General features: G+C 40.7%; 1 protein-coding gene across 1 annotated transcript in view; it reads right to left on the minus strand.

The window, feature by feature from the left end:
• Positions 1-22294, minus strand: part of LOC110987527 (oxysterol-binding protein 1-like) — a 172475-nt gene that overhangs the window by 52022 nt on the left and 98159 nt on the right. The window contains exons 8-9 of the mRNA XM_087141460.1: positions 16491-16736; positions 3051-3272 (exon numbers count right to left, since the gene is read on the minus strand). Coding sequence (XP_086997586.1) covers positions 3051-3272; positions 16491-16736 — 468 coding nt within the window. The remainder of the gene's footprint in view (positions 1-3050; positions 3273-16490; positions 16737-22294) is intronic.

Consider the following 22294-nt stretch of genomic DNA (forward strand, 5'->3'; position numbering starts at 1 on the left):
GTCTTCCTCACGGACGTGTGCAAGGTACAAAAGTGACAGGAGAGCAGTGCAGCAAAGACCATGCCATGAGGCTCTATCAAGCTTGGTCAGGTCGAGGTCAAGGAAAGCCTTGTCCTTGTCCTTGAATGGGTTTTTCCTACTTGACCTGTGAGCATCTGAAGCCAGGTTATCTCTGGTGGTGACGGGAATATCCAGGATGGAGAGGAATTTGTCAAAATCCTCCCCGGAAAACGTGAATTAGGCCGTCACCACTTTCCGTCAGGCAAAGACTTTAAACATTTTGATGCACAAGCGATCCAGCGGTTATTCCGGGAAAAGAGACATCAAGGCCTTCAATCTAGCAAGGTGGCGCTTGAAAGAGCCGTGCAACGAGGCCTCAACTGAGGTAGAGGGAATGGGCAGGCCTAGTATCAGAATCATGTCTCTCTGAAGAAGACAGAGACGTGCCTCTCAGGGTGTAAGACTAGATGTTGAGGTGATACCTTTGTCTTCAGAGGATGCACCGTGCTCGGTTTGTGGTTGATCTAAAGTGCTGGGATCATCAAAGTCAGCATCACGCCCGGGTACGAGATGGGGTGTGAGCTGTACCCATGCCCGGTACCCATGTAAGAAGGAACAATATAGTTGCCATGGGCAGACTAGGTTACAAGGGGTGGATGCGGGCAGGATTTCACAGGTAGCTGATCAGGGTCTGGGGCAAATGTCGGAGGTCCAGGCTTCGGCTTGATACCGACTCCTGTTGGTCTGTGGCGAGAGTTGGGAACTACCGAATGAGTTAAGACCCAACTGTCGCAGGTTGCCCGGGTGACCCTACATAATATTGCTAGGTGGCAAGAGGCTACATAGAATCAACATTGGTAACTTACGAGCATGCACATACAAGCTAATGGAGAAAACACCACACAAAATGACAAATAATACTACACCACACAAAATGACAAATAATACACATTTAGGATTAACATGTGCATATTTGGAAACTACAGTTTATTATTTATACATTACAGTTGATCAACATACCACAGGAACATGGAACGAGAACGGAAACTCGAAGATGCCAGAAACAACACATCCGTTAGCAATGGCGCTAACAAAAAGGATGAACATGGCGGCCAGTCCGTTAAGCAGCTGATCAGGTTTTTAGTGACTAAAATAAGGCACAAAGGAAATTTGCATATTCAGCAACTGTTTGGGGTAGGATGAAAGCAGTGGACTCAAAGAGTTCACTACATATTTTATGTTATGATCTGAAAGTACACTTATTTGTCCTTGAAGTGGAAATATTATATAGCGCCCTCTTGTGGTTACCATGGAATATACATATGGCAACCTTGCCATGTAAGTCGTCATCTTGAAATACATGATAGCTATCCCCAACAGTCCCAAAGCCTCCAATTTAAATACGATTTTACATACACCTAAGGGGTTAGGGTTAACCTGTTATGTTGTTCCTAAGAGGACACGACTGGCAACATATGCTTTGCTTTTACAATGTGGTTCTGCAGGGGGCATAGCAACAGTCTACTAATTACCATGAACACATCATCAATATGCACAGTACTGTCAACATAATTTCAACACCTCTAAAATACGTTCAAAACTAAAATAAACAGTATACAGTATTTATCAAAAGGGCATTTTGGCTTAAGCACAAAAGGTTACACTCTTGAAAATTGCCATTTTTAGTTCTAAAAAACTGCTCCCTTTCAGATACGAAATCGGCAGACATGTTGCATCGAGGCCAGTTTGGTCCAGACTGTTACGCTAAAGGAATGACAAAATCATACAATAAACCAACAAGTGTATGATTGGAAATTTATCCCTTTTTCCTCCAAAACTCTTTCATGGGATTTCTGCTTATTCCTTTGATCATTTAATCAGGCCTTTAAAGTTGAAAATTTAAAATGCGCCCACAGTTTTATTTCTACAACACTTGTTTTTACTTTATATGCACACCCATACCTGAATGGTGCAGTCCAAATCGTTAGAAAGCAAAATGACAGTCAACTGTTACGCTGCTTAGAGATTATTTTTTGGGCTGAAAAAAGTCCATTTTCAAAAGTGAAATGTAACCTCAAACCACCTGAAATTCTACTTTAGCCCAAATATTACAATTCTATGCCTCTTTAGCTGATTTAAAATGTATTTCAGAGGTGTTGACTTTACTATCATGTGTTGATGGTGTGTTGACGGTGATTAGTCAGACCCCAAGCAAGTCTCTTTGTATAATAACCTGTTATGTTGTTCCACAGAGGAAACATTGACTGGAAACAAACTCAGACTGTTCCCTGACTTAGCAATAAAACTGATCTGGGTAAAAAAATGCCCCACAAATATCTGGGTAAAAAATCTCATGTGTATGTATGTGGCAATAAAATTCAAGTCATTACCATAGTATTCCTGATTGTTTGGTTTAGCAGAGTGCACCTCAGCGGCAGAATATCTTTGCGCTACAGAATCATAATCATAACTGATCATATTTTTGTTGAAAACATAAAATTCTCACAAGGGCAAAAAGTATGTCTCATTTGCACATGTGCTCAAAGCTTTGGGAAATTGTTGGAGATGGTCATAAAGTGAGAAGCTAAAAATCATAATTGTAAAGATTATAATGTACTGTTCTGTGTGTTCATAACACTGCTTCTATTCATGCCTTGTTCATCAAAAGGCTGCCATCATCAAGTATTACCTAATATACAAATATACAATTGAGTGGAATGTTGAATATTCAGATGTTCAATTATTCAAACTGACTAGCCAAAGTGGGCCTTTAGAGCAATGGCTACACTTATTCACACATTGAACCCTCACTCAATGTTGGCAGCCTTATTCTCTCCTTCCAAATACAAGGTGTATAAATTGCTCTCCCCATCCCTCGCACTTTACACGTACATGGTGAAGTGAATGGTCCCTTATACAACAAATCTTTGCCTGTCCACATACATGTACATGTAAGCATAGTATAACAGCAATGTTGTCTCAAGTGGAGAGATTCCTGTTGTGAACAAAGGGTGCCAAATCAATCAAACCATAGAGCTAGGAAAACTTACCTGATCCACCCACAGCTTTCCAACAATGATGTTGTGCACTGTAGAAGTAACCTTTCGATATGTGTAGTGACTTCCTGATTGCCGGAACTGTACATGTATAATTCCTTGAGGGAAGACTTGAAGGTATTTCCCTCTGAATTTACTAGCAATGGTAATGTCTGTCCACAGAATCCAGTCTTTAGCTTCCACATGGATTGCAGCAGCTGGAGGGTGGTGACTCACCTACATATATGCACACAAACATTTATTTCATTAATGCAAGATAAAGAGTCCCTTAACTCTTCTTGTTCAGCTGATGGTTGCCATCATGCAGAAATAGTAAACATTATCCACTAATCTAGGGGTAGCTGGCCGCCCTATTTGAAGCAAGATATGGGACGGAGAGAACCCCCCGTCTTTGTGTTGGTCATTGTTTGATCGGAATCTCAGGAATTCTTTACAGACTTCTAGGGGGGATGTGTTAGGTAACAATAGTCAAGAGTGTGTATACGGATTGGACAGGTAAGGGGGGGTACCCCTCCGTCCCATATCTTGCCTGGTATAGGCCGCCCTTGCTGGTATAAAGCCCAAGAAAATAGGGTTACAATATGTAACTGTTCAAGAGGAGTTATGAATGCAGTGTAATCATTCACATTTACACACCACACATAGAATGGAAAACCACTCTGTCTTAGTGTTTTGAGACAACTACAGTAAACTCTGAGTAAGTCGGTATCTCGTAACTCGTCATATCGTCTAAGTTGGCCTTTTGACAAAAGTCCTGATCATATGTAATGCATTTCCATTGAAAATTTCATTTCTAAGTTGGCATTTATAAGTCGGCTTTTCTTATAAGTCTGCATGTTTTTCTCGGTCCCTTTTCCACAAAACCACAAAAAATTCATGCTTCGGTATCAGTTTCCTTCACCGCGGTTGCCAAGAAGTGTCAAGTGACAAGTCCCACACTGCTCGACTGATGTCTGTTTATTGGCAGCACAGGCCGTGGTTGATAATTGGCATGGCCAGCATGAGTACATCAATACCAGTAACCCCTCTAGTGCTACACGCATGCGCTCTGTCCATTTTGGGGGTCGCCTTATTGAAAGTTGTCTGGTTCCCTTCCCAAAGACTCCCTGACGACCCTTGACAATGATTCATCAGGTAGTCAGAATCATTGGGTCTGGTATCCAGAATATATTAAACTAACTTAACCAATGCGCGTGTGCGGATAAGTGTATGGTTTCTGTACCGTATAACTGTATCACATACATACATACTGCACTGTCAAGTTGTAATGTGATATGCAAGTGGCTTGCCGTCCTTGCTTCGTCCTTAGGGGCACATGATCAATATTGAAATTGCAGCCCGTGAGGATAATAATCAAGAACAAATTTGCTGGCATCAACCATGGAGGTAGAAACAAACCAGGGTACATCAAAGCCATTGAATTTGTGCAAGGAATCATAATGTACATAGGCGATACACACATACGTGTAAGGCAACATTCAACACAAGTCAGCATTCGCATAAGTCGTCATAATTTCTTGAGTCTTGAGAGTGCCGACTAAGCCGGAGTTTACTGTAATTTCAGAATGTTTTCTTCTTTAGTCAGGTTACCTAATATTTGTGTCCTGGCCATACGTAGCCTTACTTATAGTGAACAGTCTCTGGGACATCCCAGGATTCATGTCATACCACTAGCTGCAGTTATCTCCAGGAATTGCCTTTATTTCTATTTGGGTTGATTTTGTGGCGCGGTTGGCCCACTGGCGTTTTCAGCACGATTAGGTCATGGGTACACACTACATCCTACTGGAATCATCAGACCGATCTTATTTTAGTTGATCTCTGTTGCCAGATTTGCTACTGCTGATGTTAAACTTCATCATATATTTGGTCAACCCTCTTTGTGAGGTTTCGGTGGCTGTGACTGTGTACCCCCACCCCTTATAGTTGGCACGTGGGAAGCCTTGTTGGAATATCAGATGGAGCAGCCCATCAGGCTGTCACAACTTCATATGACATGTCAAAGCTAGGTAAGACATGGAGAACTTTATTTTCAGGGATACATTATGTGCCTTGAGCAGAAACTGCCCCTCATCGGTTAAAAAGAGCAATGTTGGTGGGGAGTTTTCATTTTGCTGGTAGCAATGCCACCGTAACACATGCATTTCATTGTCATTTTTGAACCAGCCAAGTGCAGTTCCCACCAAAGGAGTCTCTGTTAACAGGAAAACTGTGTCCTCTCTTGGTCCAGCTCAGGGCTCATATACATGTCAGTGGTGCATTAGTCTGGGGTTTATCTTATTGTGTGGCTTGGATTATGTCTCCCATTATCTGGAGATTTTTAGTATGAATCTTGTTGTCTTTGCAATTATCTGTGGTTGGTTTATGGACATTGCCAATGTGACCAGTCCACAAAGTACTGTCAACCTTCCCAGATTTAATGTCACTTTTTTTAGTGCACCTTTATAATTAGTTGAAGTGCGCCCTCTCTCGCCATGTATCACAATGTCTAGCTCTGTAGGAATGCAGCGCTGCTTTGTATAAATTGTAAGTTGTGGTGTTGCGTTTGTAGGAGTTATATAACTGTTGCATATTAAGAGTTCCGCTGTTGGGGTGGGGCAAGTTATTTGACGCATTTCTCTATATATAGTGCGTCTTGCCGTGTAGCTTTGCTTCTCTGCCTTTTGTCTTGCAAGGTGCTCTTCTCTACGTCACGTTAGTGTCTTTGCTGCACACTGCATTGCAAGAGTGTGGGATACACATCTCCGTGTGAAGTTCACACATTGATATTGATAGTGCTAACTTGTGCGCTAGCCTAGTTCAGATGTAGTCCCAATATTGTAAACTTTGGGTTTGAAACTCGGCAGTATGGCATGGTGGCAGTGGACACATGGTGAGTGAGCACTTCTAATTTTCCTGTAATAATTGTTCGATTATACACATTTAAATCTGCATTTTGCGATTTTGTAGGCACATTATGGAACTATGTTCTGTTGAACTCTAATTTGCTTGAGGTAGTTTCTTGCAAGCATCTTTGCATATTGTTTAGAGATATCAATATTTTTGAACATTGTACACCTCAATAAAATGAGTGGTTGATCATATTTAGTCAACATCCTTAACTTATAATGATTTGTTTCAGTGTTACATTAAATGTTTAATTCTGATTTACAGTGACCGACCTAGTCCTCCTATGGACCTAGCACTATCGTACATGTACATGTGTAGGTCATCCTACACCACCTGGTATTTGATGTACAAGTAGCCCTCCCATAAAATCTTGAGTAGTTAATTTTGGTAGTTCGTATTCTCAACAATATTACTGGTGGTTGTGAAACATTTAATTTCTTATGAAACTGATTAGTGCATGTTCATAAAAATATAATAAGGAATGTAAACCATAAATTCAAAACATATGCTGTGGCAGGGCTGCATATTTTATGCCTTAAATGTAAATGAATCCAGTATATGCATATAACTGTACATGTACTTCTAATATATATGATGCTGGTTCACTTATACAAATGTATTTTCATTTTAATTTACAGATGCTTCCATCATCATATTGACTGCTGTTTATTTTTGTGGGTGTTTTGGGGGTTTCTTAAGGTTTTTTTGCTTAACCCTCCTATGCAAATGTCATTTGGTACAATATTTTGAGCAGTCATTTTTGCCTGTCAAGTGTCTGGTCTAAACCTTCAGTGTTTAACCACCCATTTGTATGATTTTTATGGTGCCTTCCCACTGGCCTGCTTTCTGTTTGATAAATCTTGGCCAGTTAGGTGGTTAGGGTTGGGTAGTTTGTGCATGGTGGCCAGCAAACAAAAATACATGCCATACAATTGGATTTGACCGTCCTTTGACTGCACCAACATTTAAGGGGTTAACGTAACTTGGATTAATCTGAATTAATAACTGAATGTAATTGTTCTAATTTTCAATTTTAATTAAATCAGCAGTCTATTTTCGTAAATTGGTGGGTTTTATTTAAATTTCTTTACACTGCATCCCTGTTTCCTTAATATTTTGGGTTATCTACCACCCCTCTCTTTGGTAAAATTTAACCACTCGGTAACACCAACATAGTAGAAGACAAGTCAAGGTGGCAGGTCTTCAGCTTGCTTTCCATTCACTCTGGTGCTGATTTATTCTTGGCTTGGGCATTGTGGCTTACGCATCTGGATGCATCATGAGAATGACTGGGCAATGTGCAGGTCTTGAATATTCTCCCAACAAACATTTTCTTCCACCCAATCTAACAATCTGGTCGGTGACCCTCGTAGGACAGCCCAATTCTAGGATTTTCCCCTGTTGCAGGCTGGGATATCATGCACACACACACTATCATGATGAAATTCAAGGTGGGAATTTTTGAAATAATACTATTGCACCTAGTTTGGGGCCAGTTTGATCAGGGACAGTGACCATTTAGACTCAGTATGAAAAGAGTCTGGCCCTATCCACTCCAATTTAAAGCCAGTCCAGTATTCAACCCAACAGAGTGAGGTACATAAACCTTTCTGACCAGTAGCTTTGAAGTCAGTTAGACGTACTATTTTATTACCCCTTGGAGAAAAACTGAACAAAGGAAGACTTACTGGATGAAAAACTTCTGGCAAGAGAGATTATCAACCGTTTTCAACAAAACTTAGGGGTTATTTAAAGTTCTACATTATTTTAAGCCTATATATTTTTAAGTATTGGGTGGAGGAAAAAAAAACCAAGGAAAAACAATAACCGACTATAACTTCCCGAACTACATGCAGTGCCAGCGTTCACATCAATGTGCAATTCAAGCTACAAGTGCACTCCTACGTTTGCCGATATGAACATGTATCAGAAATTTTTAGCCAGATATCGTTTCAGTTTAGGTTTGAATGTATGTTCCAGCTACTGAATGGACCTTCTCACACAAGGTTCCAAGACCAGCATTTTCTGTACATGCCTTCAAGTACGATTAAGTTGAACAAGTTAAGCTTCGAATATATATAGTTGTTTTGCATGGTCATTTGATGACATCTAAGTCTAATATGGAACTAAAGGACATAACTACATGTACCAGACTCTTAACATGCACGTTACCTGAATATACATGTACACGTATAAGAATGCCTGAATGTAGTGAGAATTTGGTGGAGTCATGCATGCTGTACTGCTACATGTACATGTATATGCTACATATTCATACATGTAGATAATTTTTATTCTAAACTCTTAACACATGCTTTCATATATACGGTGCAGTGCATGGTCATGTGCACGTAGTGTACAATGAACAAACTCCTTATCCTTAATTTCTAATCACAGGTTTTACCCTTACACTGATGTATATTCATAACAGTGTGTACTTTGTGTTTGTCCACGAGTAAAAACTTCACCAGATTGCACGAGTAAGCAGGAGGTCGTGGGGTTGGAATCCCACCCAATTAAACTTAACACTGAGTATACAGTGTTATCAATATATGTCACTGTAAGAGCAAAACCCGTTATCAAAAATGGACATTTACCCAATGCAGAAATACATCTTAGAATTAAAACTTGTTATCCATTTTTTTCCGTATTTCTGCTTGTTGCAGGCGTTCTCTGAGCTAACAAGACCACATATTGAATGCAGACAACCTTGGTTCAGTTCAGATTAGTTCTGCTGCAGTACTATTTCAAACTGCCTCCCACTAGACAGAGCATGGACAGAATGATCAGTACATTACCGTATTTATGAGTGAAAAACCACAGGAGGCACTTTTTTAAAAGTAGACTTAGACTTAGAAGCCAGGCATTTGAAGCGGTTAGACCTTGCAAATGTGCGGGGTACCAAGTGCACATCATACGCTAACACAACACGGACGCTGATCACCAGTTGCTATTAACACTGGAATGTTCACAAATACTACAGGCAGTGCACAGCAACGTGCATGGGTAGGCTCACTACAAGCACTGAACGGCGCAAGGTCATGATGAAGAACTTAACATGACCACCTGAGGGGAAAAATGTCATAACAGTTTCATCAAGCTATCACTGAACTGGACACACGTGCATGGACATACATATGCATATGTGCATGTACACCGAAGCTGCCATGGCTCGCTGCATCTAAATTTCTTTACCTCAAAAGTAACTCATATTAAGAGTCAGTGCAAATGAAGCATAAATTAAACAATGAATCAAGCTAACCAAGAGCAAGTTTGTCACAATTTAAAAAAAACAGCTTGAAGAAGAACTGGCCGTAAAAAATGACTACATCGTGGATGTAAAACAAATGCACTTTAATGGTTTTGCCCCCACCACATCCCATCAATCTTCTACTCCAGCCACATTCCATCATACCATCTATCTCAACTCCGCCTCTCCCCATTCCATCATACCATCTGTCTCCAACTTCACCTCCACTCCATTGTCCCATACATCTTGAACTCTACCTCCACCCCATCCCCGGCCCTGCCCCCATCCCATCATTCCATCCATTTCCAGCTCCATACCCCCCTCCCATCATCCTATCCATCTCCAACTCCACCGTCCCTCATCCCATCATCCGATCCATCTCCAACTCCACCGTCCCTCATCCCATCATCCGATCCATCTCCAACTCCATGCCCCCCCATCCTATCCATCTCCAACTCCACTGTCCCTCATCCCATCATCCGATCCATCTCCAACTCCACCGTCCCTCATCCCATCATCCGATCCATCTCCAACTCCACCGTCCCTCATCCCATCATCCGATCCATCTCCAACTCCACCTTCCCCCATCCCATCATCCTATCCATCTCCAACTCCACCGTCCCTCATCCCATCATCCGATCCATCTCCAACTCCACCGTCCCTCATCCCATCATCCGATCCATCTCCAACTCCACCTTCCCCCATCCCATCATCCTATCCATCTCCAACTCCACCGTCCCTCATCCCATCATCCGATCCATCTCCAACTCCACCGTCCCTCATCCCATCATCCGATCCATCTCCAACTCCACCTTCCCCACATCCCATCCATCTCCAACTCCATGTCCCCCATCGCATCCATTTCCAACTCCACCGTCCCTCATCCCATCATCCGATCCATCTCCAACTCTACCTTCTCCACATCCCATCCATCTCCAACTCCACCTTCCCCACATCCCATCCATCTCCAACTCCACCTTCCCATCATCCCATATATCTCCAACTCCACCTTCCCCCATCCCATCATCCCATCCATCTCCAACTCCATGTCCCCCATCCCATCATCCGATCCATCTTCAACTCCACCGTCCCTCATCCCATCATCCGATCCATCTCCAACTCCATGCCCCCCCATCCTATCCATCTCCAACTCCACTGTCCCTCATCCCATCATCCGATCCATCTCCAACTCCACCGTCCCTCATCCCATCATCCGATCCATCTCCAACTCCACCCTCCCTCACCCCATCATCCGATCCATCTCCAACTCCACCTTCCCCCATCCCATCATCCTATCCATCTCCACCTGCATCGTCCCTCATCCCATCATCCGATCCATCTCCAACTCCACCGTTCCTCATCCCATCATCCGATCCATCTCCAACTCCACCTTCCCACATCCCATCATCCTATCCATCTCCAACTCCACCGTCCCTCATCCCATCATCCGATCCATCTCCAACTCCACCGTCCCTCATCCCATCATCCGATCCATCTCCAACTCCACCTTCCCCACATCCCATCCATCTCCAACTCCATGTCCCCCATCGCATCCATCATCCGATCCATCTCCAACTCTACCTTCTCCACATCCGATCCATCTCCAACTCCACCTTCCCCACATCCCATCCATCTCCAACTCCACCTTCCCATCATCCCATATATCTCCAACTCCACCTTCCCCCATCCCATCATCCCATCCATCTCCAACTCCATGTCCCCCATCCCATCATCCTATCCATCTTCAACTCCACCTTCCCCCCTTAGCTTTAACATTTTGGGTTCAATTTCGTCATTAAATATGTACATGTATGTGAATAACACACATATAGATCTATTATTAATAAATTTAAGTTTGAAAAGAATAAGCACAATGACGCATACTATACCCACAAGTAAAAACTTTAACACTGAACGAACACCCGGACATCCCAACGGACGGACAGACAGAAATTGGTATTACATAGGCTCACATTTGCTTTGCAGCTTGTCAAAAATCAGGGATTTTCCATTTGATGTTTTCCTTCCTCTCTTTATGTTACTTCCCTCATTATTTAGGCAAAGTTTATAGGCCGAGGAGCATACTTGTGCATGTATTGAAATACCAAATGACTTCTTTTTCATGGAAGGAATAATATGGACTATTTTCCTCCCCTAACTTTTCCCTTTTTTTTCTAGGCAGAGTTCATTTGTTATAACATATATTTCTGAATATTTCTCAACATCCTTTATTTTATTCGAATGTTGAGTCTATTTCACACATCATGTGAAAAGAAAATACTCAAGACAAGGGGGACTCATTGAGCGGATATGGGTAGGGGAGAAAATCTTTATTTTTAATTCAAACCGGCAGTATCATGAACCGATATCTTTTTGAATTAGTATGGCTCTGAAAAGAGCTGTTGCATTTTCCTACAGTTTCTGTTGACTGTGTAGGCGCCGGTTATGTTATGTTGATCCCAGTCGGCCCTTCTTGTGAAAACCTTCTTGCAGCCTTGCCTACACTCATGATCTCCCTTACTAGTGATTTTGAATTCCTCATCAAGGCTTGCTTGTTGGTATTTTCCTTACATTGATTTCGTTGCTGTCTCTTGCCATGTCTGAAAATGCCCAGGAAAATCTTTTGATCACACCGGCGTCAAAGCACATCCTGCAGGGTTGCAATGCTCTTGGCCCACCCCCCAGTGTACACGTAGCGGCATTTATTGCACATCTATCAATAAGGGGATTGGCCCCCTCCACAATAAGCTCATATGTGTCAGCGATTGGATTGGGCACAAGTTACAGGGGTGGCAAGATTCTTCTCAGAAATTTTTAGTTCAAAAGCTCAGGAAGGGTTGCTGTAGGAACAACCACAGTCAGGCTAGCAGGCATCCTATCACACCAGATTTGTTGGGAAGTCTTTGCCGCACCATAGGTTCTATCGTGTTATCTGAGCTCGAGACATTCCTGTTTCGTTCGGCATTTTTACTAGCCTTATTTGGCTTCTTCCGTGTGGGGAAAAAACTGTAAAAAAAGATGACCACTCCCAAAAATTAGAGCTCAATGACATTTGGTTTGAAGGGTGTGACCAATCAATAATGAACATCAGACTTCGATATTCAAAAACCGACCAGCGGGGCAATTCAGTGATGCTATGGTTCCATCAACATCATGCTCCCAACTTTGTCCTGTGCGTTCTATAGTTCACTACAGTAACTCTTGATAACTCAAAGTCGGTCAACTCGAAACTCCGCTTAACTCAAAGAATAATTAAGTCCCGCCAAAAGAATGGGCTTAAATGTACAAAAACATATCCATAACTCGAACTGCTTACGTTGCCGGATTCGTTTATTTCAAAGTTTTTGTGTACCAGGTCCAAAAGAAACCGCCGCCAAAATACTTCCAGAAAGTGTAAACCACCAATAGCATTTTCGTTTGTATGAAATTTTATTGAAGTGCAAAAAGGTGCGCCCTCATGTGATGAAAAAAGTCGTCTGACTCATCGAGAAACCCCGCCCAAGTATGCATGTGCAAGGCACTGCGGTGCGGTATCAGAAATGGGACTACCACAATGCGTCACACATGCATAATGCAAAAAGATTTGCCACACAAAGGTGCACAGTTTAAATGATTTACGGTACATGTAATGTGTTATTTATCAGCCGACTGACAACAAAAATCCTCCGCAAAAATGTCTTTCTATGAACTAAAACTTGTGGCACCAAAGTATAAAATCACCACAATGTCATTTCAAAAGTCATCGTAGGGCGTTTTACAGTAACTTTGAGTCAGCCTATAGGTACATGTTATGATACACATCGTAATAATGACTTAACTTCAAAAGAAATCGTGACCTGTCTTCAACTCGAATTTCGGATAACTCAAATTTTTGGTCCATTCCCCAGAGATTTTACTGTATATAGGCATACGGCCTCCCCTCGGGGATACCCTGCTTGTGCAAGCCGATGGTTCCCCTTTAAGTTCATACCAGTTCCGGCATATGCTAAAAAATGCCTTGATGTCTTAGATGTGCCTTCTCAGGGGTATAGTGGCCACAGTTTCCGCATAAGTGCTGCCACCTCTGCAGCCTTAAATGGCATTCCAGTCCCAGATATTCAGTCATTGGGCAGGTGGAAATTGGCAGCAGTAAACATGTACATGTACATTCAGCCAAACAATGTGAACTCTCCTAGGTGGTAATTAATGTAACCTAAAAATTTAAACAAACCAAAAAAAGGAAGAAAAAAGAAGCAAGATCTGATAATTCAATGTCTCTAGTTCTCCCCCCCTCCCTGTCCGCCAACTGTTGCCAGGTTCTTGCTCCCCTTTTTCCTTTGTTTAGTATTTCACTCAGGTACAACCCGCACATGGGTGGTGGGGGACAGCATAGTGTTCTGGGCAAGCCTGTTGGAACCACACTGTGCTTCTTCTGGATGTTTCAAATGGTGGGGTGTTTATAGAGCCTGACTCTCGGCCACGATTCCCTCCCTCAACCGCCACACGCAGAGCCACCCAGTCCCATACACCCTGATCATTTATTTGGGCACAAATGATCTGTTTACTACTCCACTGAAGGATATTCGCTCAAGGATAGGGGAAGGGCTCAGAAACATTCGAAATCTCCTGCCAACCACACAAATCGTTTGGTCTGACATCTTGTTAAGGTTGTTCTGGGGGAAAAGTGTCTGAGTGCATTGAACAAGTTTGTGCACAAAGGGTGGAAAGAGACTGGGTAATGCACACGCTATTGTCCATTTTCATAATATCAACCCTACCCAACACGCAGTATACTGGTGAGATGGTCTGCACTTGTCCACAACTGGCAATCTGTGAAAATCTGCACAATGCACTGGCATTTTTTACACTTAACCTAGATGCCTCCCCCTACCCTTCTTCCGATGATAAGTAGCCAGCCTACATAATTTCATTTACGCATACATACAAAATTAGTCGGGTGTGAGAAACAAGGGGGGGGATTAGCAAGTTCCGTGCAATAGGAACTTGATTGGTGAGAAATTTAATAAAAATAAAAATAATGCCTCACTTTCAGGTCTTAGGACCTCTTTCCAGGGTCTTCCTCTGCATATCTTGCAGGGGCGGAAGTGGGGGTAGGGTCATACCAGGATAATGGCCCTGCAGATACTCTTCTGCAGGTGGGGTTGGCATTTCATGCCATCTGTGATATCCCCTGGTCATTGGGTATTGGTTATTCTTTACTTAATCATAATTATTGTGATTGTATAATTCCATCCAGTGGTATGGGTTCTTTCGTGTAATTTTCCACAGTATTTAACCTGTTTATTGGACAGATTTGCTGCCTTATTATTCAGGAGATAAGCATGAATAGCTGTTTTTTGTTCCTTTGGAAGTTGTTTAACCTATTTGGGCTATTTGGGTTATTCCTTCTGTTAGTAATCATCTTGGACTGTAATTGGTTCAACCTGATGTAAGTTGTAAGTGGAAGGATAGAGCTTAAGTCCAGCTGGCAATTTTCATTGTAATACTCATTGGAGAAAAAAATGTGTGTACAACCGGAAATAAAAGTCGGTGGCGACAACAGAAAGAAGTGGCAAAATAAGTCTATTGAGTACCTTCTTCCACCGGAGCCAATTGGGTATTAACTGAACTCCCTCTTGGCTCCCAAATTTTCAGTACACTTTTACAGAACATAACAAATTTGGTTTAAAAGAAGACACATATTTAGAACACATTTTAATGACACAAAGTTGAGGAAAATTGCACTGATGATGGAACAACGACCAACCTGTGGCACGGTCTATATACGTATTGTTCATGGGTAACCTACATTACATTGGATGTAAAGAGTGTGGGTCCACAGGTGGTCCATGTATAGACGCAGCTAATGAGTATGTGTAAGCAACACTGGCGACTCTTGTGTGGAAAATCTTGCCTAATGATTGTTACAAAGCCCGGAGATTTGACCTCAAAAATATGCAAATAGACAGAAGAAGTAGCCCGCACAAATCTTCAGTGATATTTTGAGCTTTTCAATCGTTTAAAAAAATGTTTGTATGACATTTTGTTGTCAACTTTAGACAAGTATGTACTTCCAATGCTGATGTATTAGAATGGTTCCCGGTCCGCCCCATTTATTAAAGAGCCATTTTACCAACAGGAAACAGTGTAACATGTGAATTTTAAGCAATGACCCAAGGAAAACTTGATTCATTTCACAATTGTACTTCTAGTGAGGACAACCCAAAAGGTAAAACATGGAAGGAGACAAACAGACATTTAACAACATGCGGGAATTTGAACATTATTATTTCTAACTTTATTTCTGGCATTTAAATTGCTTGCCCAAAATTGTAATATCTAAACATTTGTGGGGTAGGTGGTGGCACATTTGAAAATGGGTGAGAATTTGGAATGGGAGTGTGCATTCATGACTGAAAATTGTTATACTCCATCAGGTTTGTTATAGCAGCGTTCTACTGTGATTTAATCATTCGACAGGAAAGCTGTGGTACAAACCAAAATATCTAATGGGAATATGGCTTTAAGAAAGAAAATAGCAATTCCCAATCAAAATCAGGAAGTTGATAATGAATGGCCATAAGTGCAATGGTTAAAATCATAAAACTAATTGAATAGAATAGATTGCGGTTATAGCGCTCCCTGATGTAACGCTCTTACCGATATAATGCTCTATTTTCATTTCCCCAACTGTATGCCCATTCACTATGTACATTTTTATGTGGTTATAGCGCTCCCGTTTATAACGCTTTTCACGATAGAACGCTCATGATTTTCGGCCCCGAGGACCATTTAAAGCATGTGAAATGATTCCAGTTACAGCACTCTTTACCTTGGAAAATCAGATTCTTTGAAAATCAAAGCATATGAAACATGGTTATTGGGAAAAGTCAGCAATTGGACTGTCCATAAATGCAGTAGCAGACAAGATGTCGCAGTGGGTGTAGATGCAGTGCCTGTGCCGTGATGCAGCATGCACGAGGTCCTGTGGTGGTTTTCGAAGATATTTGTTGTTTTTTTTTGTTATCGGTAACACGAAAACGTTGAGATAAACGAATACAAGGCATATACTCTGAAAATTCACATCCATGTATATACATGTACAAGTTTGTCATGTATCCATACATGTACACAGAAGTATATGTGCACATTGCACATGTTGCGCGTCCATTAAGTCGGTTATAGCACTGTGGGGTTAAAACGCTCAATTCTGTTAGGTCCCCTTGAGAGTGCTATAATGGGAATTTACTGTATTCTATTTCATGAGGCAAATTCATTATTGGCTGTTCCAGTTTTGTTATTTTGTTAGTGCTTACCTGTTCACAAAGTGCTCTCCAACCTAAATCGTCTGACCGGTCAAACTCATAGGTCTCCCCTAGGAGTGGATTGAAGGGTTTTGTGTTGCGGACTGCAGTAGATGCATAGGCACCAATGGTGAAACCGGCAACAAAGCACATTTCTTCTACTGTCGTCTTACACTCAGCTGCTGAGTGTAGCATACCAGCATATTCCAAGTCTTCAGCCAATCTTTGCAGCATAGATAAGGGCTCATTGAAGTTCACCTGTGGGTTAGGGAGAATAAGATATACCACACTGAGAAAAGTTCTGAAAGTGTGTTAGCACATACAACTTCTCTCAAGCTTAAAATGTTAAAATAAAACTCCACTGTTTGAAGTATAGGACGCAGGCTATCGGCTGTTATCTTTTATGCTTTTGCCACACTGCATTTTCCTTGTAATTCCATGCAATTATAAACATTCAAACAGTAGACATTTATCAATAGACGAAAGTTGGTACTGTTATTCATAAGGGTATACAACTGAAAACATGTACAAATCCAAGAGGAGGTCTTCATAAAACGTTGAAGTACGTATGAACAACTGGAGTGCAATAGTAAGTCCACAATTAAAAGTGTTTACACACTTGTGTGGTCTGGTCACCCTGCATTTAGGGAGAGTTTCTTCTGTTAGAAAATTCAGTACAAAATAACATATATGAATAAAAGTTTGTTCCTACAACAAATGTGTCCCCATAGTCAAGATCGTCAAAATGAAACAACAGAAAAAATGGTTTTCCGACCAAAACTCGACGAGAGCAACTTCCATCTATAATGGTTGATCTTGGTGTTCTTCCGAAGCCAATCAATTTAGAACCCCATAGGTCAAAGGTTAAAGTCATTGATGTTAGAACAGTAGAGGTTGCGAATTTAAATCATGGATTTAACAGAGAATGTATGCATTCGTTAACACATCATTCTTAGGTTTTTCCAATATGTACTGTTATTTCCAAACGCCTATCAGATGTTAGCTTTCTCATTTCCTAATAAACTGTAAGAGTGGGCTACTTGTCTATGAAATTAAAATAAAGCAACAAAATGCATGCACAAATTTTAATCACTTGATACACGGATTTTTTGCAATAAACCAGTCCCAGCTTTTGGATTAATGTGTTTTTAGCAAAAAAAGTGCTGTTTTCAATTTCAAAAAGGCAAATTACATTAGCCAAATTGCAAAATGAAGTACAAAAATAATAATGACTGACTCCTGAGAGTCATTTGCACAATATTTGTATAATGATTTTCACTGTAACTTTCACTGTAGCCAGTGTTGTAGGACTTGAGTCTGGACTCAGACTTGGGTACAGGTCCGCACCAAGTCCACTTTAGGTGGACTTGGACTCAAGCTTTAAGATTCAAGGACTTGATCTGGGTCCAATACAATTCCATCAAAGACTCTTTTCATTAGCCTCAGCACCCTTTCAATGTAAAATAATAAACAGGGAAACTTATTCACGTTTGTATTCTTTCCAATTCCCATAAAACATGTCAATGTGCATTTGATGAAACATTTAAATTTTTATGTCACGGAGAATGGATGACTAACTAGATTCGAGCTAAGAATGGGCAAGGCAAAGCCAAGCCCATTCTTGCATGAATCTACAGTTCCGAGTCTATTCTCTGACTTAAACTGTTTCCCATTGTTACACTAACATGGAGTCCCGAGTCTATGACGCTCTTGCTGTTACCTTTCACCTGACATCACACCTCTGTTCAATTCATTAACGTGTACGGGTTTGGGCTACGTGAAACATTGACAGTATTTCGTGCAGTCAACACCTTCAGTGCTGGATACAAACTTGCTTCTCTTCATCTTGTGCCTTGGATTCATTATTATACGTGTGTCATTGCAACAAAACCGTCTAGACTAAAACCACCACAGGACTCCATGAAATTGAGGAATGCTTGAAATTGTTAGCAATTTCTGAACCACTTCACAAACCACTCAAATGAGCTTCACTGATACTTACATGTTCTTATGTATGAATCATTCCGAAATGCCCCATCACTACAGATTACTATTTTGTTTGGAGAATGAGCAACTTTGGATTCAATTACAATGCCAATTTTTGAGTTAAATAATAACATTAAACAATTTCTATTAAGCACACATATCGACCTAAAATTTCTTATAGTGCTACAAACAGCAACACAAGAAAATTTACAGGCTAACTCTTCAAGCAAGATCATACAAGAACGTTGTAAATAAAATGAGATACATATGTGCTGGACCATACACTTGAGGAGCAGCGATTCTGACTGATCAGTCACCTCAGGACCGGTATGATCTTGGAACAACTAGAAGATGTACCTGAGTTTGTGTCAAATCAATGAAGTAATAATCCAACATTATAAAAAGACTGGGCAAAAAGTAGACACAGAAAAGCAGCCACAACACATCAAATTAATTCTTCATTGAAAGGTGAAGAAAAATTCAAATCCTTGTAGAAAATTTTGCATTATAAAACACTGATCTTCAAAACACTAGAAATAACAAACTATACATCATTTTCATCAAGTTTTATTTGTATACTCATTAAATATTCATGACATGTAGGCAGTAGTAACTCAAGGAGTTGATATTAATTCATAGGTCCAACATTCAAAATATGGGATGTGACTGTGTAAGCTCAACCATCACAAAATTCGACCAGAGCCTAGGTTCTAGATTTTTTTTTGGTTTACTGTCTTAGTTTTGACAGTTGTTTATGTAGTTTGATGCCTTGTAAACTTCTGGGAGATGATGTTAGGTAAACATTAATAATATTTCTTATCATAAGATTACTTATAGTGGTGCTTGGAAATACAAACTATCAACCCAATATATTTTCAGGCAGAGATTAATGATGAGTTCCTGGCTTGCTTAGATGAACCTTTGCCTGAGGAGGAGCAATCAAGCACTTCTGAAGAGTACCTTCAGTTAGCGTGTTTGTCGTTCTACCAAATCCACTAAAAATTCTAAACCACAAAATGTAAATAAACACATGTACGTTGTACTTTCTTCAAGAACTTCATTTATTATAATTATATTTCAGTTAAAGTTGTCTCTAATGAATTTGTCAAATAAAATTTGTGTTTTTATTAGAAAATTCTGCATACTACCTTTTTCCTTCTTAATTTCCTTATTACAAAAGCCTTAAGTGGCATAACTGACGACAGTGGTTTCCTGAAGACATGTAGAACAGAGAAGAGTTCTTCATAAATATTCTGCAGGTACACATGTACAAAATTCTATGATACATTCAAAATGTGTAATGAGGTCAAGTCATCATGAAATTTGGGTTACTGGACTCTGGCATCAGTACCAATGATTAAAGGAATGGCTCCTATACCAACTATTTCAAGGAGATATGATTAATAAAGAGAGATATCGCAAGATAAAGTAAGCTAATTCATTTTGATGTACAAAACCTTTATGCAACAACTTTATTGGCACTGAACACTCAGGGTTCCCCAAGACAAAAAAATCTTTCGTGTACAAGGCTGGGATTCAAACCTACAACATACTCCTTTACAAGGCAGCTGTCTTAACCAATTCACCACTATGCTCACTTTTTGCTAGCTCAATCCAAACTATGGACAGCCTTGACATTCATCAATCATTGCATCAAAATGAAGGGTGTGATTACGTCACTTTGGCGACAGACCTCCTTGGAAAATTTCTTTGCAAAACAAGTGGAAAACATGGCATTAATTATGGATGTTATCAAATGTAGGTGGACAGCTTAAATAAAAAGCTCTTGTGTCTTCAAGGAGTTGCTAAATGCTGACTTTGAGAGGAGGAACTTCCCTTCTCAGTAAGAAATTATCTGAAGTAGTAATTACCCGAGGAAGGAAAAAAACACTGTTAAATATTTCAGAGAGCAATCACAATGTCCAATCATGATGAGTGCCGAAAAATGGTATGACAGTGGGCCCGTCTAGTTATTACAATACAGTAACTTGGCAAGTCGCTTTGAATGGCCTTCGAAAATCTTCAAAACTGCAATTTGTTTTGGTGGTACTAAAACAAAGTGCCATTTGTCTTTAGCTTTATATTTATGATAGATCTACAAAGTTTGTTCTGCCAACCTTTGAAAGTGGTTCTGCAAGTATTAGTCGCAAAATGAGGAACATTACAAAAAACTAGATATCTCCGGTCCTTGGCATACATATTGGGTGCCTTGAAGCAGGGTTTGCCCTGGTTGTACATGCAATAAAGCTTTTGATTCTGAGAAGCGTTGTCACTGGTGCTGGCGATGACCTGGAAGTGGTACAGTTCATTCGTTATTTTTAAATGGAATACAATATTTCAATCTCTCAGTGAATCTGTTCATTTTTCATTGACAACAACGATACAACAATGAGACCCACATGTAAATGTACAAATTAAAAACCTACAATAATCACCTTAAGATCACAGGATATTTCCAGATAGGCAATGGCCTTTCATAATAGAGTGAAGAGTGCATCACCTGTGGCAGTCTTGGTGGGAAAAAATCCCAAGCTCATCTTTAAGTGTGATGAGACTCCTACAATGTAAAAGGCAAGGACATGGGTGGCCACATTGTCGCATGGATCATCTGTCATCTGCCACTCGCTGGGATGAACGTATCCAACCATTTCACCACTAACACAGTCGAATATTAAGGTCATTCTTCAAGGTCATCTCATCATGCAGAAGAACAACAAAGCCCTGATGTGGATGGAGTCCTTTACAGGCACTCTTGCCCTCATCTAGAATGCTTCCATTGATGCCAGCCTTTGGGTGAGTAAAGTTTGTATAGTCTCTGAGTGTTGATTCACATGGGAATGTGAGGACCCCTGTATTACATAGAGTATTATAAGCATTGACATCGCTCACATGTGTAAGTTCTGCGTGGATTTCATGATTTACATTGAAAGCCTCTTCCTTCACATGTTTTTCAATATGAGCTACTTTGGACTGAAGAAACTTCTCACACCTACAAGGCTGCTGAAGGGCCACAGTAACTTTGGATTTGGGCACTTTTTGCAAATGAGTTTTTGGATTAAGGCTTAACAGCTGGTGCTAAACTTAGGGACTGCTTTTTCTGAAGTAAAGAAAGCAAGACTCCCTGTCACTGTCTAACAGAAGGTGAAACTTTACCGACCTCACTGATGAAAGGCATCCACTGGTAGATAGAGACCAAACACGTCAGGAGTATATGCATCCAGGCTTTAGGAATTCAGCACAGCTTTGCAATGATGGCTCTGTCACTCAAAGACACACTGATTGTATCTCTAAGTTTGTGATGAACATAGAAATTTTGCCATTTCTATTGATGGAGTCATACGAAGTCCATACACAAGTATGGTGACACTGAAGCCCTCAGCTATTCTCAAATTGTGTTTGAAGCCTTCAGATGGGTATAGCAAGTTACTAAGCAGACCAATATCAATATACTGTAATTTTTGGAACATAAGCCACAGCTTATACATTGTTAGCACACTGAAAAATGTCCCTGCGGCTTATACACCGGGCGGCTTATACAGCAACCTTTGAAGGATAAAATCAGTCACTGTAGCTGCGCCCAGACCATGTGCACCAATTGCTGGAGGCACAGTCATATTTTCCCAGGCTGCTGTTTACATCTGATAACTTGTCAACCTCGGAGAATACTTAAAAATTTGAGTTGTCTGGATTTTGAGTGTAAACGGAAGTTCCTGAGTCATGAAGTCACGAAACACATACATGAAGTGCGTACTTAATCATACCAAACTTTACTTGCTCTACTGTAGTGATTATTTTCCCACTTTTTCTATTCACTCTTGTGGTGAATGTTG

Source organism: Acanthaster planci, linkage group LG09, assembly GCF_054643075.1.
Source record: "Acanthaster planci isolate LZ-2023a linkage group LG09, COTS_SCS, whole genome shotgun sequence".
NCBI classification, from domain to species: Eukaryota; Metazoa; Echinodermata; class Asteroidea; order Valvatida; family Acanthasteridae; genus Acanthaster; species Acanthaster planci.